This window comes from Gadus macrocephalus, chromosome 23, assembly GCF_031168955.1.
Source record: "Gadus macrocephalus chromosome 23, ASM3116895v1".
NCBI lineage: Eukaryota > Metazoa > Chordata > Actinopteri > Gadiformes > Gadidae > Gadus > Gadus macrocephalus.
The window spans coordinates 17,956,416-17,978,833 of record NC_082404.1 but is presented as its reverse complement, the minus strand read 5'-3'; the positions used below and the strand labels follow the sequence as shown (position 1 = coordinate 17,978,833).

The 22,418-nt window shown below is 47.3% G+C and overlaps 1 protein-coding gene across 1 annotated transcript in view; it reads left to right on the top strand.

The window, feature by feature from the left end:
• The window catches only part of LOC132452518 (cadherin-18-like), a 67,538-nt gene that overhangs the window by 16,318 nt on the left and 28,802 nt on the right, over positions 1–22,418 (top strand). The window contains 3 exon segments of the mRNA XM_060045182.1: positions 1,575–2,223; positions 16,602–16,896; positions 21,057–21,176. Coding sequence (XP_059901165.1) covers positions 1,981–2,223; positions 16,602–16,896; positions 21,057–21,176 — 658 coding nt within the window. The 5' untranslated portion in view covers positions 1,575–1,980.

The window sequence follows — 22,418 nt, the reverse complement described above, 5'->3', positions numbered from 1 at the left end:
TGTCTTAATCCACTGTAATTTGAAAGCCATTGTCTGCTTTTCTGTTGGCTGGGCAAAGGTATAACAAATCCCTGCACAGCCTCCCCCTTTCAAGCCAACACCGGCGTAGTCAAGTACAGCTTGAGCTGGTGCATTTGCATTTTAGGATATTAAAGAAAACAACAAGCATGGATTAGCAATTTCCTAGCGTATCCTTTTTCCTTATAGGTACAGGGTGCCGAGAGAGAGAAATAAATAGGACAGGATGTTGTGACTATACTTTACTGGCAAAGTGAGTGACAGTTGAAACTGTGTTTAAGACTGGTTTTAGCGTATTGCCTGTGATGTGTCAAATGGTATGTACCGAGATGGGGGGCTCCTCTCTCTCTTCTGAAGCCTGCTACTTTCCATATCCCTGTTTTAAATATCAAAAGATGTGTGTCTCCCTCTAAATAATTCCCCACCAGCGCGTGCTTTGCATACTAGTGCTGCTCATGGATGTCCAATTGAATTCCTTATTTTTTATTTTTTTCCATATATACATCTATTTATTTTTTTGTCGTCAGAATAGTCTTTAATGTGTCGTCAATAACAAAAATAGAATTTACATTTAAGGAACCCACCAGGGATTTCTGGTTCCGGCAAACAGTGTGGCGGTATTTCTATTAACGTAAGAAGTAATACTGTTGAAAGTCGTACTAAAAGATGTATTAGTAGTACTGGTACTATGTAGTATGTTGCTTTGTTCCATGTAGTACTATTAGCGCTAGTATTGATTATATTAGTAAAGGTGATCCAAATTCCTGGGTGGAAATAAAGAGGGGAGAGGCAACAGCGCCACATTTGGATTCAGTGTTTGACCTTAGTGTCAGACTAAACAAGTCGATATTCCCAGCTCTGCACAAAATACTCAAAAGCCAAATCAAATGGCAGGGCCACAGGTATGCAGACATTCAGGTTTGCAATGTCAAGAAATAAAACCACCACCAAAGCGGTTTCTAGTCCTGGCACGCACTTCCCTGTATTTGTGCAATCTTTATTCGTCAATTTATTTATGTCCTGCACACTATCTCAACGCCTTTAGTCTCTACGGGTTTGGGAAGTTAATGTCTGTCATTAAAACAGCGAATGTTAAAACAATCGTTTTCAGTCACTCTTTTTTCCCGTTACTCCATTACTCACCAGGCCAAGAGGATACCACTGTGTGTACATGCCCGAGCAAAGGAAACCAAAAACGTTTTCGTATTGATCTTTTCTGTGAAAACCCACTCATCTTTTGAGGCACAGTCGATGGCCTTGTGTCAACACAGGGCCGTGACCCTATTTGACAATCCTTCTCACAGTTACCTCACCGGCTCCAGACAACCTTCCTCACCGCACTGTTGAGACACTTTGTGTCGGATTTTCATTGAGATAATGAGAGCTCAAACGAAAATGAAAAAAAGGTTTTTGAAATGCAAAACGTTATAGTCTGCGGCTTTGTTTTAATTAACTCGAATTTCAGGGCAAGCGAAATAAAGTTATCGTTTTGAAAGTTTGAAGAATAAATGTAACAAACCTCTAACCGTCTTTTTTTTCCTTCTTCTCATTCTCAGGAGATACAAAATGGCCGCCGCGATGAACTTCCCTGCATGGTAACGCCGCACGAAAGAGGGCCCTTCCCCACTCGGTTCTACCAACCCGGGACGACTCCACAATGTAAATGAGTTCAGCCTTCTCCTTCGCCCTCTCTTCCCCCTCGTCCTGCCTCAGCGACGACCTTCCTCAGCGGCCATGAGGCATAGGATAGGCTCCGCCCACTCCCCTCCTTTCCCCATTTGGATTTAGGGAGTTTTTTTGGTGTGCCCACCACCACCTCCACCTTTACCTCCACCTCCACCAGCACCGCCCGACCCCGGCCCGAGGCTGCAGCAGTGGCTAGTGGCAGCGGTCCCGCCAGCGTCGGTGGCGGGTGGCGTGGAGATCTACGGAGGTTAACTACGAGGAGCCTAGGCGAGCACCATGAGGATAGCTAGCAGCTCCCGGGGATACCTTCCGCCCTTTCTGGTGTGCCTCTGTTTCATCCAGAGGTGCTACGGGGCCAGTCACCACCACCCCCCGCCCGCCAAGGTGCCCTCCAGGAACGGGACGCGGCTGGCCAACGGGCAGACGGAGGTGCACCACAGACCCAAGCGCGGATGGATCTGGAACCAGTTCTTTGTTTTAGAAGAACACATAGGGCCGGAGTCGCAGTACGTGGGAAAGGTGAGGAAAACGATTTTATGGTATTCTGTTTGCGTCGGGATTCTGTTCCCGTCGATGCTGTTGTAAAAATTAAACACATGCCCGGAACGCGGTTTAATCGGGTTCTCTGCCGTTCTACTTCCCGCTGAGGTCGGGTGTTATGGCGGGAAAACACGTGTGTCTTTCAAGGCGGAATAACAATGCGTTATAAGCAGGGTTTTTTTTCCCCTTCAGATGCGGAAATCCATATCTAATTTGTGCTGGGTGTTTTTCTTTCACCCTCCGAGATGACTGAGCTGTGTTGCTCCACGTTTAATGAGTTTACATACATATTCTGCGTCATTATACAACTAGCCAAAGCGCGCTTGCTACTCTGAGGAACTTGGCCCCATTTAAGTAGATTAGGTTTCCAGGGGAAAATAGCCCTGTGTGTCCACCTACCCTTGAAGAGTATAAATAGATTCTCTTTTTTATTTTTCTTCGCCCTGTGAAAAGTGAGTCTCCATGGTTAGAGCGCAGTGTGGCTCCGGCTACAAACATCCGGCTGCTTCACGGCTCCCAATTTAATATTCTTAAGAACTTACCATTCCATAACAAGTTCCCGAAGCCTGGTATAATGCTATGCAAATGTACCATAATGCACATATTTCATAAAAGCGTTTTTGTTTCAGTTTCTTTTCTTTGAAAGCCTCCCCTTGCATGTTTTGTCCGATAAGAGCGCGGTGCCGCCATCGCTGTGCGCCTCCCGTTATTGTCTAAAAACACATTATAGCCGTGGCACAGGGCTGTACATCACTTCAAGAGGCCGCCAGAGGGGATGTTTTGCTCTCAGACGTTCCGGACGATTTGCATCGAGGGAAGGTGCTTTGCATGGAAGGTCCGTCCGCGTCCCGCGTGAGTCCAAGGAAAAAGCGTGACTGGCCGACCTAATTCCGAGGATGAATCCCGCTGCCCGACCCAAAGCTACGGCGACAGCCTCGGTGAATTGTTTTAATGTGCTCCTGACACAACAATGGTGGGGAGAGAAAGCAATATATCTGCAGCCCGCCAGACCGGCTATACTTGTGAGAAAGCTGGCAAAAGGAAAATAAACAGTTGGGCATTTCATTGCGGAAGGTTGGGCAATACCAGAAACCCAATTATTCCAGGTCTTTTCTATTATAGTTCCCCAGGGGGTATGTGCTGGTCCTGTACTGTACACATGCAGGCATTATACGCCTGAATAGTTGTCACTAGTCGACTTTTCTGCCAAAATAAGCCACAGGGACCTAGTTAAGTCGTCGGCTTGCAGATTGCCTGGCCCTTATCTCCTGAAATGTGAAAATGTGTTTCTCCACTGCAGTGATCATTATTCCAGGCACTCAGGCAGGCTAATCCCCCCCCCCCCATCACAGCCCCCCCCTCCCGCCCTGACCGCCCTTTGTGGAGACAGAGATCGAGGGGAGTTGGATAGCTTGTCTGCCTGCACATGTGTCTGGGTTTCCACAATGAGACGATTCAAAGCGGGAAAAGGGAAGAAGAACCCACGACGGGCGGCAAAGTAGGGAGTGTGAGACCAACAGACAAACCGACAGACAAACAGACAGACAGCCAGACGGGGTTATAATTCGATACCCACCCCAGTTACGGCCGTTTTCAAATCCCCTCCCATCAGATGGAGAAGAGAGACTGAGTCATGAAGGATGCTACGGTGTAAACAAATTGATTCAAGAATGAAGTTCGTTTGGAGAGCATTTATTGGAGCAACATGGGTTTTATTTAGTTTGTTGTTTTTTGTGCCTGCTCTTTTTTTACACAACCATTATACGCATGAGTGAATCATGCAATCCCCAATGCCAGCAAAGTGTTTTCCATAGTATTTATACAGAAAAGCGTGTACACACAAGTATCCCTGAGGGAGAGTATTGGGGAAGTGCTGTTCTCTGCATAATGGCAGTTTATCAGTGTGCTAATTGCATGAAAGGGTAATTACTCCCATGGATTATATACAATATTGACACACATAGACACGCTGTCTCTGAAGTCCTTGCTTGCTGGAGGGTTGGCTGTGTGTCTGTCTCCAGCTATGGTGGGTTCATGCATTGCTCACATGTGCTTTATGTCCTGTGGTTAGCTGTGAGGTTGGTGGTGGAGGATGTATACTGTGTTGGTGGGACACGATGATGATGGAGATTGACAGAGATGACGGTGAAAGTGGTTTCAAGATGTGGTGACAATGATGGGGGTTGTTTATGGTTGGAGATGGAGGTGGTGATGGTTCAAAATGGTGGTGGGGATGATGGTTGGAGATGGGGGAGAAGTGATGGTTGGAGATCCAGGTGGTATTGATGTTTGGAGATGGAGGTTGTGAAGGTTGGAGGTGGGGGTGGTGCTGATGGTTGGGGTGGTGTTGATTGATGGAGATAATGCTGATGAGGTTTGGAGGGGATTGTATTTTTTATGTTTGGAGATGGAGCTGATTGGTTAGGCATAAGAGTGGTGTTGGTTGTTGACAATGTTTTTGGTGTGATGCATGGAGGTAAAGGCCGGGGGTGGGGGAGACTGGAGATAAATGTGGTGCTTGTTGGAGATGAAAGTATTGGTGGAGGAACAGCGATGGGGTTGGTGTTGTTGGTGGTTGGATTTGTGGTTTCTTGTAGGGGGGAGAGTTGAAGGTGATGCGGTGGGGGTGATGGAGATGGAGATGGGGGTTGAAGGTGATGGAGATGGGGGTTGAAGGTGATGGGCTGGGGGTTATGGTGGTGGGGCTGGGGGTTATGGTGGTTGGAGTTATGGTGGTGGGGGTTTGGGTTGAAGGAGGTTTGGAGTAAGGGTAAGGGTTTGTCGGACATGGAGGTGGTGTTCTGTGACAGAGTTGGTCGTTTGGAGATGATTGTTTGGGCTTTGGTTGGAGATTAAGCCGAGGTTGTGGAGAGGTAGGAAGGTGATAAAGTTTGGACTAGAACGGGGTAGTGGTCTTCTCATGGAAGGTTGTGGCAGGTGGAGCAAATTACATTATGCTTATTTGTAGCCGAAGATGGTGGAGGTTGGCAGCGTAGCTGCTGTCAATGGTTGAGAGGAACGTGGTGGTGGTGGTGGTGGTGGTGGTGGTGGTGGTGGTGGTGGGGGTGGTGGTGGTGGTGGTGGTGGTGGTGGTGGTGGTGGGGCAGAGAGTCTCAGCAGGGGGATTAATGTGTTGTGTTGATGCGCAGAAAACAACATAAACAGCAGCATCTAATCCGGGATGATAACAAAGCCCCTTGTGAAGCGAAACACAGTCAACACAGTTTTAAGGCGCGTTTAAAGACGGTGTCCCGTGACAGTGGGCGCAGGGAAACATTTAATTACGCCGACTAGGACGTCTCTGCTCTGTTCCGATGCGGCCACAAGACGGAATGACCCTTAATTAGAGAACGGGAGCGAGGCGAGAGAATTAGTGGGAGAGGAGTCTCTCTCTCTCTCTCTCTCTCTCTCTCTCTCTCTCTCTCTCTCTCTCTCTCTCTCTCTCTCTCTCTCTCTCTCTATTACCCTTGATTTAAAAACTATGGACATCATCAGAAAAGGAGGAAGAATAAACCAAGGACATCATCAACCAGAGCTGATGATTCATTACTGCCAGTATCCTCTCTGGCAGGAAATGAAAGACACCTTCACACGCTCGCAGTCATTCAAAACAGAACGCGACGAGGCTGTTTGCCACACAGAAGCGTAAGAAGTGAGTGAATGACCTACTAAGTCTAAGAGAAACAGGCGAGGCGGCAAAGTGAGGGCATGAACCCGGGCGTCTCGGTCGCCAGCGTCTCCGAACAAGACGCGAGCAAACGAGATGCACCAAAAAAACACACAACACACAGATACGGGTCCGTCTGTCTCCCAGGGACTTCTGGGAAACGAGCAAAGGGAGCCGACCTGTCGAGAACGTTTTTAATCCCTCTGAGGTATCCCATAATCCCTAGTGACACCCTTCATGCGATGGCGGGCGGGAAGCGGGGGGGGGGGGGAGCGGGGAGGGAGGGGCCCACGTTTGGGGAGAATGACAGCCCGACGCGAGCGAGCGAGAGGGGTAGCGTTGGCACGGGGACAGGGCCTGTCCAGATACGTTGCGGGGAGACGGGAGATGGCCCACCGTCTCCATGGGAGGTGTGAATGTCTCGCTGTCAATCGTCCGAGGCCGCGCAGCCGCCGCCGCCGCCGCCAACGAGAGCGCTCGCTGCTGGCGTGCGTCCGCCGCACTCTGCGGTTGCAATTTTTTAGAAGAGATCCCACACACACGCCACACAGTGTGTGGCGCAAACACACTGCGTTCCATCTGATATGATTTCAGGCCCGTGGTTTTGGTCGGGAAAAGACAGAAGGAGGGGGTGGGGGGGGGGGGGGGGAGGGTAATCCCCTCTGCGTGACTGCTCCGTGTCTGATGCAACGCAACGTGCTACCCTGCCTGCGTCTGCGTCGTGTGATGACACTCGCAATCAGCGAAGGCTGTGGTGACGGTTTAACAGCCGGCGCCTCTCCCAGCGCCGTTGTGGAAAAAACTGACTAAACCCCGACCGCTTTTCTGGGTCAGTGAAAGCCAACCGCCGCGGAGACGCTGTTTGACCGCCGATGAAACCGAGTACGTGGGGAGAACCCGGGGTGGGGGGGTTGTGAGAGAGTACGGGAGTACAGGCCCTCTGTGGGGTCTTGTCCTATCGTTTTGCCACTGCGAAACTGACAGGCCCCCATTTAAGGTTTCAGACATGTTTTATTTATGCATGCTAGAAATGGCCGCCTTGGCCGTGACAGAATCGGGCGACGGCTGGTATTGAGTGACTGAATGGAAGAAGGAGAACAGGAAACGGGGCGGTATGTGGCTCAGGAGGTAGAGCAGGTTGGCTGGTAACCGGAAGGTTGCCTGTTCGATCCCCGGCTCCTCCTAGCCTCGAGTGTCGAGGTGTCACTGAGCGAGACGCCTCACCCTGACTGCTCCTGACGAGCTGGCTGTCGCCTTGCGTGGTTGACTCCGGATATTATATTCATTTATGTATAAATACAATTGACCTGACTTTTCTTGGCGTGTGATGACATGGAAGACTTTCATCGTGTTAATGAAGACCTTAATATGAATATTAAGGTGGTCAATTGCAAACCTATGATAATTCGGACACTAGGGGGGATGGACTGGATGTGTGTGTGTTTGGACTCGTGTGTGTGTTCGGAATATTCATCCTCGAGGTAATTAATATGTATTAAGGTATACCATCGTATTGATAATCCGGTCACGTGAAGGAAGGAAGAAATCTACTTCTGGATAAGGTCACACTATCAGAGGAAATGCTAATATATCCAAAACAAACCGCCAAAAAATAACCGGGGAAACACAGTCAGAGCTTTGGGCCAAATTGGAATGTAATCACCATCGATTCAACCATTGCAAATCACATTCTGCGGGTTCATTTCTACCGCAAGCATTAATCATGGAGCCAAAGTTCATTCTCCTCTTACTTGTGGTTAAATGTTAGCTCTCATTAGCATCACACTTCCAAAGAAATCAAAGAAGCTGCCTGTATTTACCGAGTACTAAAACAAATAAAGAAATAAAAGCTCTACATCTATGTCTTCTAATCTTGATCGGCCACCTCTTTCATATCTGAATCATTAACCAGCCTTGATGGGGTACCAGAGACCCCCCCCCCCCCCCCTAACCACACACGACTGCCCCTATAGTGGATCCCGGACTTTAATAATCTCATTACTGTACATCAAGAAGTCAACCGTCCCGCTTCGTGAAGATTAATCATTTCATTTCCTCCCCCCCCCCCCCCCCCCTCCCTCCCTCTCTCTCTCCCCCCCCCCCTTCGCTTGAAGTCACCGCAGAGGACAACTATTAGGGCGGGCCGGTTAGCGCGCTAGCCGCCGCCGCCGCCGCCGCCGCCGCCGCCGCCGCCGTGCCAACGGCGTCTGGATCACGCCCCTAATCACAGACGGCTGATGTATGGCCATTAGCCGCGGCGCGCACTCCATCACCACTGCCCCCCATGACCATTACAAATCAATTGTGGGAAGAAAAGAGGGACGCACGCGACTCTACAGGGCGACAACGGGCCAATAATCAGACAATCAAAGGCCCCTCGGTGACGCCAAGAGAAAAAAAAAGTGATTAAGTCCTCTTGAAAAAATAAAGGGGGGTAGAAATAATCAGAAACACACACCACCACCAACCCCTTTGGTAATTGCAAATCCCACGCCAAGGTACTAATCATCCACTAAGGCACCCACCCTTACCGCCCTCCACAGCACCAAACCACCTCCTCTCACTCTCCCCTCCTCCATCACCTCCACCTCCTCCTCCTCCTCCTCCTCCTCCACCTCATCCTCCACCACCTTCATCTCCACCTCCTTTAACAAGCTGTTTGTGTTTCTACGCTGGCGGGCTGGCTGTCCAAGGCAAAAAGGGGATGCCGTTGTAATAAATTGCTTTGTGCTTGCGTGGCATATATGTCCTGAATGTTTCTCCCAGGATTATTTGATTACTGCAGAGATGAGAGGTATGAAAGCGTTACGGTGTACTTCTACGGCTGCTTCTTCTGACAGACGTTTAACCGCTGCAATCGTTGAATCCACTTCCCCTCCGACGTCTCATTGAGATTGCTGACCAACATATACGTTTTTATCATCCCTCTGATAGTGTATCCATTTTGTCACACACCGGGTCAGGTAGTGGCAAAACAAAGGGAGTCCACACATGACATAAAGAGAAACTAGTTTATTAGTAACCCGTTTTTACTCGTTAAAGTAAACATAAGCAATTATAGTTAAACAAAGGGGATGATACTTAAAACCACATGGCGGGTGGAAGACGGAGCCCAGCGCCCAGCCTAGAAGCAGCAACAAAGAGAGACTCAACACATGGCTACCCAGCCCTTAAATCTCTGGATCCCTATACCCCCACAGGTGTGGCCAATTGGCCTGACGCCCTTTCCCAATCTCCACCCACAACCAATAAGCAGAGAGAGGGGCAGGGCGTCACAATTTATTGTATACAAACATCCTTCTAAAAAGGAAGAAGTACCGAATCATTTATCACAAGGTTGGAGCTCGGATGGTTGAAGTGAACCTTGGGCAATAGGAGAATGGTTGCTAGGTGTATTCCCCAGTGCATCAGTTCTCCAATATACTGTATGTGTGTGTACCCTCTGGCAAGACACTTTACCGTGCAAAGCACTCGATTTGCTCTTTGTGTATTTTCTCTCCTAAACATCTCCAGTAGAAAGCTTCTATTCAGAATTGAGTACGCTAGCAGTGTCTCGAATGTGAGCAAGTAGCTTGGATTAGGTTTGTAACTCATTCATCAAACCTATTTGAGAAATGGTATGAATTGATGACATTGAATATGTTGAGCGCTCGAGTGTGCTACTTTTCCTTTATTTATATTTGACTAGAGTTGAAAAGGAACATTATCCCTTGGCGTACACATTTTTTTTGTTCAACTGAAATTATCATTATTCTCCAAAACATTGGCTTTCAAACTCCCTGAATATGAATTAGGATACAATAACAGTAACGATACTCTCATGTAAATTATTGGATGTTAATACTCTTATATCTCAGTGCTTTCCAAATAATTTTTTTTTTTTCTACTTAAGTAGGCCTAACTAATCGTAATACTCCAGTACATTCACAATCCTCCAATCAGAACAGGTTTGACACCATTACTTTACGCTGTTTCTTATACTCACACAAGTTAGAGGGTTTAGCAAAAAAACCTCCAACTATTACCCTAAATGCGCATGGCAAGAATTATTACCGAATGAGAGGGTTAAACTATTTCAAATGAACGCCAACTGACATCCAATAATTGCCTCTTTGAGGCTTTGGGCTTTCGAGAAAATTGGATGGCCACCCCAATCCACCGATGCAGTTAGTGGCATATTTGGGTTGTTTTCTCCCCTCCTGTGGATCAACTCGGGGGGACTTTTAATGAAATCTGTTTGCAGAGGTTTGAACTGGCACGGGTGGACTTTAGCACTCTCCCTCCGCAGTAAACTCACCCCCATCCCTCTGAGCTTCCGACCAAATGCTGCGTTTTCCTCGGGCTCTCTGTGAATCATCCGTTCCGAATAGCCCTCCACAAAGCCCCCCCCCCTATAGAGTAAGAAAGAGCAGCCTGGATCCCTGGCTTTATTCTGTCCTCCCTCTGTAGAAGGGAAAATAACAGTGTGTGTGTGTGTGTGTGTGTGTGTGTGTGTGTGTGTGTGTGTGTGTAGTGTTTGTAGTGTGTGTGTGTGTGTGTGTGTGTGTCTTGGTTGGGAGGGCACATTTACGATCACACAGAGTTGCAGAGGTTCATCATTTCCTCCTTCGGGGACTAATGGAGTCGTAACTGCCGTCAGCAATCATTCTGCATCAGATGGGTTTGATTTTTATTGTTTTGCTCCGTGTGCGCGCGCTCGCGTGCGGCGGGGGGGGGGGGGGGTCGGTTACAACTGGGTGGCAGCCATTTTCTTTGCTGCAGTTAGCCACAGAGTGCTGTGAATGATACGTGTTAAACGTCACTTAAGGCCCTTGTATGATTCATTTAACTTTTTAAAAGCAACACCAGGGTCGGGGAGTCATGGAATTTTTGGCATGCGTGATCAAACTTAATGACCTCAGAATAGAGTATCGCAGTATTTAAATGTAGACCATTAGGGACAGCTTCCGCAGAAATAGAGGGGCCTTTTTGTGAAGTCATGCCGTCAAACGAAGTAATTTGGTTTATTAATTTGAAACAGATGGGATTGAGTCATAACATACTGGAATGGCACGGTTCATCGTTATAAATATTACTTTGGAGGAAATCCAATAAAAAATAATAATTCATACAGCACATTTATATTCGTACAAATATGGTTGAATGGTCTATATCAAGGAATATTTCTGTCTAAATCAGTACATCTGTCCATCTCACGGTATCAATCCTTAAATGTATCTTTGTCCCTGTCAAATCATTTATCACATTAACGGTATCTATGTTTTGATACAGGGGTTTATTTATCTTTCTATCTACCTCAGTATCTATCTGCTGTGGTAACCCGGCACGGTGAGCAAACCACCACCTCCCGAAACAGGACACAACTTTGCTGGGCAAAAGCCAAAAAGGCATGTGTAATCCAAAATCAAACAAACATACTGAAAATAATACAAGAACGAAAAAACCTGGGGGGAATCGACGGTCCTGTCCCCCCGTGGGCGGAATCCCGTCCCCCACGAGGACCGGTCTCTCCGTACAGGAGCGGAGAGAGGCAGGCTGTTAAAGGTCCCATGACATGCTATTTTATGTATTCTTTAATATAGGTATTAGTGGGCAATTAACACAGTATTCAAAGACGTTCCCTAAATTCAGCCGTGGTGCAGAGTTACAGCCACTCCGAGCCAGTCGCACATTGAGCTTCCCCCAAATGCGCTGTTTCAGTGGGCGTGTCAAGGAGGAGGGTGGGGGTGTGGCCCTGAGCAGCTTGCAGCCACCATGCGCTCTGTTTACAGTGGATGTATCGCAATGGCGAGCCGCACACAGCCTTTAGCCGTGTTCTGTAAATATTCTAGAACACACGGGAGTCCTGGAGCTCTATATCTAAATATTATCATATAGCCTACACAGATATCTATATCATATAATATATATTATCACGGCCAAAAGCTGTGTGAGCCGATATTATGAATCTCAAACGACCGCGTTGGGTTCTCCGACGTTCCTGGTTCTTCAACGTCCACATCAATGTGAATACACACACTGTAACGCAAGTGTTTCTTGTCGGTTCTTTGACGTGTCTTGTATTTCCACAACGAGACTGTCGTGGGGGTTATCTGAGCCATGGTTGAGAAGGAATTGGGGGAAAGGAACTTTGATTTGACTCGCTGAAGTACATGAACTGCGACATGCCGCCGGTTGCCGCGAGGCACCATCGCCCGGCAGCGGGCAGCCGGCAGCGGGCAGCCGGCAGCGGGCAGCCGGCAGCAGGCAGCGCGCGGTTCAGTCGACTTCAGGTTGATGTGAAAGTGGAAGAACCAGAGACGTCGCAGAACCCGACAAAGTCGTTTGTGATTCATAATATCGTCTGGAGGCGCACACAATATGTTATATGATATAGATATCTATGTATATGATATTATTTAGATATAGAGCTCCAGGACTGTAACGCAAGTGTTGTACACTTCCTTGTTATTTGGATAACCGTTCTGCTGTTGGTGTGACGTCGGACTCTCGTATCTGGTATTTCTACAACGAGACTCGTATTGGGGGTTGTATCAGCCAAGGTTGAGAATGAATTGGGGGAAGGAACTTTGGCTTTGACTCCCTCAAGAACATGAACCACGACAAGGAGGAGAAAGGGATCTTTGCCGGGCAGCGCTTATGCACCTCCGCCTCCGGCGGTGGTCCCTCAGCGGGGCTCAAGCGGGAGACATTCGCCGCCAACAATCCCTTTCTCCTCCATGTCGTGGTTCATGTTCTTGAGGGAGTCAAAGCCAAAGTTCCTTCCCCCCAATTCATTCTCAACCTTGGCTGAGATAACCCCCAATACGAGTCTCGTTGTAGAAATACCAGACGTGTTATGCGCCATCACACCAACAGCAGAACGGTTATCCAAATAACAAGGAAGTGTACAACACTTGCGTTACAGTCCTGGAGCTCTATATCTAAATAATATCATATAATACATAGATATCTATATCATATAACATATTGTGTGCGCCTCCAGACGATATTATGAATCACAAACGACTTTGTCGGGTTCTGCGACGTCTCTGGTTCTTCCACATCAACCTGAAGTCGACTGAACCGCGCGCTGCCTGCGGCCGGCTGCCCGCTGCCGGGCGATGGTGCCTCGCGGCAACCGGCGGCATGTCGCAGTTCATGTACTTCAGCGAGTCAAACCAAAGTTCCTTTCCCCCAATTCCTTCTCAACCATGGCTTAGATAACCCCCACGACAGTCTCGTTGTGGAAATACAAGACACGTCAAAGAACCGACAAGAAACACTTGCGTTACAGTGTGTATTCACACACACACACACACACACACACACACACACACACACACACACACACACACACATGTGGCGCTCGCACGGTCGAGTCTCATTGGCGGGCCAACGTCTCTGGGCGGGCCAGGCAGAGTAAGGGGAGGAGCTGAGATTCCTCATGACGTCATGAGCACAGATTTCCAAATCAGCGCGCTTGAGCCTCCGTTTTTTCAAAGGCGAGCAGAACAGCTAGTGCTCGTTTTACACCAAACGCAAGTTTTAGCCACTGGGGGACCATAGGCAGGCTAGGGGAACTCATATTTATGTTAGAAAACCTCATAAATTGAGATTTTCATGTCATGGGACCTTTAAGCCCTGCTCCTCCACCTGTTCCTCAGGTGCTCTGCATGTCCTTAATCGGCCCGGGCCGCGTGGCCACACTACCCATTCATATGGATATAAATCGACCGAACTATATCTCTGAATATTGAAGCATATATCGATATCCATATTCCATCCATACTATACATATCTATAGATCTAGACATATATCTATAACTCTGCAAACATCTGACTACCTCCATCTCTAACCCCCCCCCTCCCCCTCCCCCCCTCCCTCCAGCCCCCCCCTCCCTCCCCACCCCCCAGGCCCTCCCTTCCTCTGGGACCTCCCTCCAAATAAGGTTGTCACAGTACAAAAAAACAGGCCAGCAAGAACAATAAAAATATATGAAATATGAAGAAAATCTAAGATTCTTTAAACAGCAAAAAAACTTAAAGACATGATTTAATGTGTAATCATGTGTCATAATGTGTTTAAATAATCAACAGATATTATAAATGTCAAAGTAATGCCCAAGTAATTTGACTGCCACTCGTTTTTCTTTGCATACATCTTCAAATGAATTAATGTACAATAACACAAAGATATTACGTTTGTCCATGGAGCGATTTAAGCTTTGTTTAATCCAGGATTTGGGAGTGTTTCTTTATCTTGCAGTGTTTTAGCAACTGATTAAGCAGCAGATTAGATTGGATCTTTGACTTGTCACCTAATTACTGCTGGCTTGGTATTTACCTCAAAAAGGACACCTCGCTCTCATCAGGACTGCAATCAAAAAGCTGCCCTCTAATTGGGAATTCAGTTCCTGACCAAGTTTTGATTAGATCGTAGCACCTCCACCGCGAAGCTTGTTAAATCATGTGTGTGAGTGTGTGTGTGTGTGTGTGTGTACGTGCGTGCGTGCGTGCGTGTGTGTGTGCGTGTGTATGTCCGTGTATGTGTGAGAGATAATGTGCAGGTCTGCGTGTAGGTGGTTGTGAGTGGGCACTACTTTGTTTTCGTGTGTGTGTGTGTGTGTGTGTGTGCGTGTGCGTGTGCGTGTGCTTGCAGCTGTTTATTTACTGGGGTCTTGTGTGTTTGTGCGTGAGCGTGTGCTTGCGGCTGTATATTTACTGGGGTCGTGTCTTCAGTCTAATTTGTGTTGTTGTTTCTGTTTCAGTGTTCTGCCCATTTGACTAATAAGCATGTTCAACCCTTTAATTTCTTGCATGTTAAAGTCAGACAGGGCTCTGATTGCAAAGTGCTTCAAGTGTGAGTCTGATCCCTGCATCAGCCAAATAATAGCCCTGGAACTAGGAGCAAGCTCATTATAATGAGTCATTATAATGAGTGAACGTTTGAATGAGTGCATGGGTAAATTAATGCATTCATTACTGAGTGCATGGATAAGGGATTCAATGGATGAATTAAATAGAGTGAATGCATGAATGAGTGCATGCATGGATGTGGGCATGCATGGATGTGGGAACGCAAGGATGTGGGCATGCATGGATGTGGGAACGCAAGGATGTGCAACTGGAGGAGTGAATGCATGGATAAATGAACAATGTGCTGCCGTACTAATTGAGCTAATTAAGGTACCGTGGAGAACTGGGTGTTGTTCCTGTCAGGGTTCCTTTGCTGACTGCTGCGTACCGTACACGTGAATGCGTCAACCACTACATCATAGGCATCAGAGCCCTCAGCCGTGCACGATGACAACCACGCATCTCCCATGCATCTCCATGGGAACGTACACAAAGTGTCTTGATGTAGGAATGCAGCTATTTTGTGAAAATAAATTCCCTTGAGTTTTGAAAATTCAAAGCTTGGCACAGTGTTTGCTATCTTGTTCGTATCTCTTACGGCGGAACAACTGTCTTTTTTTTTCTCTTCTTTGGCTTCCTTTTGTTATTCTCCCGATTTGATTAAAAGCAGCACAAAACATAATGCATTTGTATTAATTTCAAAGATACGAGCGTAAGGACCAATTAATTACTAAATGAGTGGAGGTGGATCAATGCACTACGCTTAAAAATAGACAATCCTTGTCAGATGATCTTGATGCGGGGAGACTTTCGAGAGAGAATATTAGTACATTTTGCAGTGTTACATCGCTGGCGATACCAGCTAGACGTGTGCGGTGTGTTCCGGGAGGTAGACACAGGAGAACTGCTCCTTTGGAATGATTTCCTGTAGAAGTAATCTCTATAGTTTGCAGGCCTTGTGCGGTGGTGGAGTGGAGCTGTCCACTCTCCCGTGGTGCTGAACTGATGGGTCTGCAGATTCATTGACAAGTGGAGGGCACTGTTGATGTGCTGAGAATATTCCTCATTATTTCACAGCGTGTGTTTACTTGTATCATTTATTATTTACTCATTTTGATTTGACTCAGTCCAAACCGCAGCCCAACCCATCGTGTTTGTCTCTGTAGAATGTACACATTCCACACATACTTTTCCCATGACGCAAACGGAATGGAGGCATCCCCTGTGCAGATGATGAGGCTGAATACTAGATGGTGCGACCTTGGAATCCTCTTCATTTACAACAGACTCTACAGATTTGTACTTGTGCATCGAATAGCGCCGGGGTTCTCTAGAGCCAAAAGTGACCGATGTTAGCTAACGTACAGCTCTTTGAAAATGTAACTAAACTTAGGGACGTAGAACTACAACCGCCACAACACAGGTGTACAGTCCTACGGCATGCTGCCCATGGAGGCTTCAACGCAGAAACATAAATCAGCCTTTCCACATTCCCGTATTCCACCAACCTTTAAGGGAGATTGGAAATAAGAAGATTTGTCCAAACCGCTTTACTGAGAATAGACCGGTATTCAATGTACGCCCGGCAAGAAACACACCATCACATGGGGTGTCTAAGCTGTCTGCGGCTGTCTGTTCTTCCTCGTGCACTTTCCCTGCTCTCTCCTGGCTGCCCGATCGCGGGGTGTACAGAACACAGCGTGGTTCTGTTCACCTGAGACGCTGACAACCCCGTGGCCTGTAACCACCGTACGATGTGCATAGCGGTCATGAACCCATTACGGGGCCTTGCTTTGTGTTTTTTCCCTGCGATTCCTTCCCCTCTGATTGTGTCTCTTCTCTCCTCCCACAGCTCCACTCCAACTCAGACAAAGGCGACGGCTCCGTCAGGTACATCTTGAGCGGCGAAGGCGCGGGGACTATTTTTATCATCGACGAAGTCACGGGAGATATTCACGCGGCGAAGAGCCTGGATCGGGAGAGGAAGTCGCACTACGTTCTCCACGCTCAGGCTCTGGACCGCTACACGGAAGAAGCGCTGGAACCAAAATCGGAATTCATCATCAAAGTACAAGACATCAATGACAATGCCCCCAAATTTCCAGAAGGACCCTTTGTGGTGTCGGTGCCGGAGATGTCTGAAGTGGGTGAGTGAAGCTGCGAAGGCATTCTGAACTTGACTTCCAGTAAGCTGAATCCTCCTGTTGGCAGCGGTGGAACGCCTGGCTCCACAGTGTTGGGTTTGGGCATGGAGCCTGCTTTGGTTTACGTTGTGTTTTTGTGCATTGTAAGCTGAGAGCTATCCCGAATTCCTGTTGTGCTGCTGTTTCATTCGATGTCATTTATAGCATGTAGTCGTTCTTTATTAGCTCAACGGCCCGACGATAAAGTGGGGATATCTCCGTAAGAGCCATTGTCTCTTCATTGTCCAATGTGTGTGAAACCATTCTCGCAAAACCACCCGATGGGCCTTAAACCCGTGCAATATATCATTGAGAATCAGGATCACAGGAACACATAAATCTCCATCGTGAAAACGTCCTCTCTACGGGAAGGTCTTCTAGGGAATTGTGTTCTTAAGCAAGCTAGTTATGTCCATTTTATTCTATTGTATTTTTTCCTTGTTCGGTGATGGTTCCCCCCAGTTGGGCAGGTATAAATATATATTTATATCTATATATATATATATATATTTTTTTTTTTATATATATATATATATATATAGTGTCCCTCTGGAACAAACGCTGGATTCTGTCTTTCATCACAGAGTGAAGGGAAGGCCTCAATCCAAGTCCTCTAGAGAGTGTTACTCATGGTGTACCCTTCTTCCTGTGAGCAGAGCCAGCTCCTTTCTGCACTATTCATGTTCCCTTTCTGTCTTCTATCATTCTGTTTTAGGCCTGCTGGACAAAAGCTCCTCTTCTCACGGTCCGTTGAACTGGGAGTACTTGTGCGTGTTGCGAGGGCAATGGCCTCCATAGCATCACGCTTTGCGGTTTTCAGAAGGGTTCTTATGAAAACATATGTGCGTTGGCCCCACGTTGAGCTAAACGTCTGATTAAGGCTGATTAAACCTGGGATGTATGGAGGATAGGGTTTCAGAGGGCTGGCAGCGTCCTGTCTGGAGCAAAGCGTTTTCCCTGTTTCTGTTGACCTCGACTTAATGCATAACGTGTGGATACGAATGCAGGGACTTAATGGCCTCAATTGAATAAGGAAGTGAACAAGTTAACCGTTTCTGGAAGCAAAAAGACGCGGATCCACAAAAATCGATTAAATACACAAACCTCAACAGACCTTTAGGCCCCCTCTTTATAAAGACTTAATACTCAGCCTGATGCAGCCGGCGTAGTCATCAATGTGCGACTTTGGCGGTCAGCATCACCGGTCTTAGTCAGTAAACAGGGCTTGATTTTATCTGCTATTTCGCCATTTGGTCGATTTATTTTTATCCAAATCAACTTAATGTTATTAAGGTTCAGCTGCATTCAATAAAGGTAGGCAAGGGCTATGGGGGTTTGAACCAAGAACCTTTCGGCTAGGAGTCGAACTCACTACATCCTAACGACATACCCGCCACCCTCACCCCCTATATGCGTGTGTGTTTTTATTATCATATCCCATAAATATATATCCTATTTTGATACAGATAAAATAATCCTGAAGTTAAGACCTGTACATTATCTGCAGACATCATGTGCCTTTAGCGGGTAATTAACCGGCTAGTAAGTGTTCCACATAACACCTAATCTAGCATATCGACGTGTTGTTCGCTTGCAACTAACCAGACCACTCATTCAGCTCCTTAGCGGGGGTCACCTGCAAACTTCTGCATTTCTTACCCAGACGTTATCCATCACCAGTGATGACCCAGGGGAAGTGAAAGGCTGTGAAGGGGAAGATAATTAGGGTTTTCTCCCTTCTTTCTCCTCCTTTTACAAACGCTTATTAAAGTAATTCCTCTTCGGCCGGGGTGTCCGCGCTGTCATGTCTGCAGCAGCCCTAACTACCTGCTGTCTGCTCGGCCATCAAACTCAGAGCGGGAACAGCGATGAGCCTTAGTTAAGGAATTAGCCTCATTGGCTAGCTCCGTTGGGGGGGGGTGTAATGTTTTGCCATCTTGGTTGTTTTCAAAGCGAAATGCCGAAAATAGTTTAACAAGTTCTCCTACTGGGAACTAGATAATTATCATAATATTAACTTTATTCTTTGAGCGCCTTTCACAAAGGGCTAACATGGGAGAATTCGATAAAAAAATTGCAAAATAATCCAGAGAGCTAGCACAAATGTATAAACATCGAAGTAAAGTTTGACTGTTTTGATGCTTCCATGACATTGACTCTCACTAGTTTGAACTATTTTTAATCCCCGCCTTCCCCCGCCGCCTTCACTTTCGGTAAGCAACACGCTAAGCTTCCACATGTCGGCTAGCTTCATTTTGCTCTGCGTTCGCGGTCAGATTCAGGTCGTTCCCACGAAGGAAACCGTCTCAGCCCCGGCAGCAGCAGCCGACCCTCTGCTACCCCAGAACCACCCTCCTGCCCTCTCCCCGACGGCCGCCAGAACACTAATCCCCGAGCGTTAGTCGATAGCGAGGCTTCCAAGCCCGCCGGGCGGACCAGCTGTCTGGCTAGGTGGCGGCTAATTGCCTGTGATGTTCTTTTCTTTGGTCTAGAAATTGATTAGACAGACACGGGTACAATTTCAACCAGGCACATGTACGATTTCAAGTGGAGGTTACTCTTTTTGGGGAAAACACTCACTCACACGCTTTTAGATGAGTGGTTATCAAGACAGATTTAGGTTGCTCTTCGGAGAACAAAATCCGTTTCGATTTTATTTTTGCAAACGTCCCGTCTGCCTTTCAAATACAATTTTTTAAAGGAAAATTACTTCTGACATTTGACACGCCAAACAGAGTTCATCAATCTATTGTGCCTTGATATGAACAGCTTAGCTTTTTCCTACTTGCTTGCACATTTAAATATGGAGATATGTAAAACTAAGAAATGTGTTTGAAGTGCAAAAGGGAAAACCTTTGGGGTTATCAGGTGAAAAAAATATATTTTTCAAAAAATAACTCCTGCAACTCATTAAGAATCACCTCCGAGAATAACAACAGCTATTCTTTCCAAAACACTACTTCTCCTTAACAAAATGAAAGTGCAACGACAACAAGGCAGGACTTAACGCCCCAAACCCTGCGCGCTGGCCTAGGACTCTCCGTGCTGACTGAGACCCATAAAAAGTAATCGCGCCTTTGTCGGAGTGCTGGGGTACTTTTTATTTCCGTACAGGGGGAGAGAATGAAGAGGGTGCCCCGTGCGTAATCCTATTTCAGAATGCCAGCCTTGACTTTTTAGAAGTGCATTATGTGTGCTGCCCCTGGCGATAAGTCAACACGGCGCAGTGGATGGATGGAAGGCAGTGTGAGGTGATGGAAGGGGATGGGGGCGGCAAGGATAGGATGATGTATGGGGACTGGACTGGTAATGAAAAGAGAAAAATACTGTGTGTGTGTGTGTGTGTGTGCCTGTGTGTGTGTGTGTGTGTGTGTGTGTGTGTGTGTGTGTGTGTGTGTGTGTGTGTGTGTGTGTGTGTGTGTGTGTGTGTGTGTGTGTCTGTGTGGGTTTGCCTGTGTGTGTGTGTGTGTGGTGTGTGTGCGTGTGTGTGGGGGGGGGTTTGCCTGTGTGTGTGTGCCTGTGTGTGTGTGTGTGTGTGTGTGTGTGTGTGTGTGAGTGTGTGTTTGCCTGTGTGTGGTGTGTGTGTGTGTGGGGGTTTGCCTGTGTGTGTGTGTGTGTGTGTGTGTGTGTGTGCCTGTGTGTGTGTGTGTGTGTGTGTGTGTGTGTGTGTGCACCACCGCACAACAAACAGGATGAGCGGGAGTAGAGGGAGAGATATCCACGCATTTGCTGCCTTTTCACTCGTTCATCAGTGGCTGTGTTGTGCAGACAATGGTGTATCTGTCATACCGTGGGTTTCCTGATGTACTGAAAACGGATACCCCTGATGTGACAAAGCCATTGTAATACGCATGGATGCACATTAATGTAATGGCCAATTCATTTGTGGTTCGTTTCATTGTAAGACCACTCTAGTTTAATTGAGCATTGATTCTAGATAGCTCTCAGGATGAGTCATGGTTTTACATTTTCTTGCGATAATTCCTACTTTTAAACTCTACCATTCACAACCGATCCACGACGTTGACTCAACGAACTGCTTTGAATCAAACCTTGACTGTAACACAGACGTATCACTGCAGGGTCGTACACCTCCTCACGCTGCTGTCTCTCCGTCCGCTCAGGGACCTCGGTGATTCAGATAACGGCCACCGACGCGGACGATCCCACCTACGGCAACAGCGCCCGGATCGTCTACAGTATCCTACAGGGACAGCCGTACTTCTCCGTCGACCCCAAGACAGGTTTGTTCCGCCGCACCCACCTGGCTCTGGGAAATCAGATCAAACTTTGATTTGTGTGTGTGTTTGTGTGTTTGTGTGTGTGTGTGTGTGTGTGTGTGTGTGTGTGTGTGTGTGTGTGTGTGTGTGTGTGTGTGTGTGTGTGTGTGTGTGTGTTTCTGTGGGTCTGTCTAAGTCTGTGTTTGTGTGTGTGGAGGAAAGTGGAGGCCATTTTCCATATCCCTGCCATCTTTGTGGTTGTGTTATCATCAACCTCCGTTCCATAAACAAATGGGTTGGAAAACAATGGAGAGAGAAGGCTTTTCAGTTCTAAAATGGCCGGCGTGTGTTGGTGTTGTTCTCTCGGGCCGGGGCGAGCAGCAGGGCACATAGTGGTTGTCGGTGATAGCCGCGTGTGTGTCTGCGGTCATAAAAGCTAATGCAACCGCAGGAGAGCTACGTGTTTCCCAGCGCGAGGCGATGTAGTTGATCACGCAGCCTTTCTGGGTCATAAACTGCCGCCGTGCTTTTCAGAAGGCCGCTGTTGTCACACTTTTGTTTTTTTTCCCTACCTTTTAGATGGGCAGCGAAGAGAGAAAGCGAGAGAGTGGGGGGGGGGGGAAGAACACAACAGGCTATGTATCTGTGGAGAGTGTTTGAAAAATCTATCTTTTGTTCACGATGCGGCCCTATTAAATGTTAATAGAGCTCCCCGAGTGGAAGATACATGGAAGTGGAAGTTTCATTTGATGGAGACGTGTTTGTTTGTGTGTGTGGTGCGTGTTTCTGTGCGTGCTGTGTGTGCTTTTGTGGGTTTGTGTGTGATTGTGTGCAAACGTGTACAACAGTGATTCATATGGCTCACATGAGAGATAAAAGACAAAGTAAGTGTTTCATTGCTTTTCTGTGTGTGTGTGTGTGTGTGTGTGTGTGTGTGTGTGTGTGTGTGTGTGTGTGTGTGTGTGTGTGTGTGTGTGTGTGTGTGTACTGCCTGTGTGTGTGTGTGTATGTGTGTGTGTGTGTATGTGCATCTAAGCGTATGTGTGAACATATGTGTCCGCATGTGACGATTATATTTATCATCATGTTTGTATTGTGTGTGTTTGTACGTGTGTGTGTGTGTGTGTGTCTCTCTAAACTACCATGTGTGTGAGTGTGTGTACAATGGTTTATGGAGCGGCACATGGCTCTTCGGAGACAACATTACCCTCGTCTAAAGCATAAACACGTCGATAAACAGCGAACGCGGACGCATTGATGAGTATT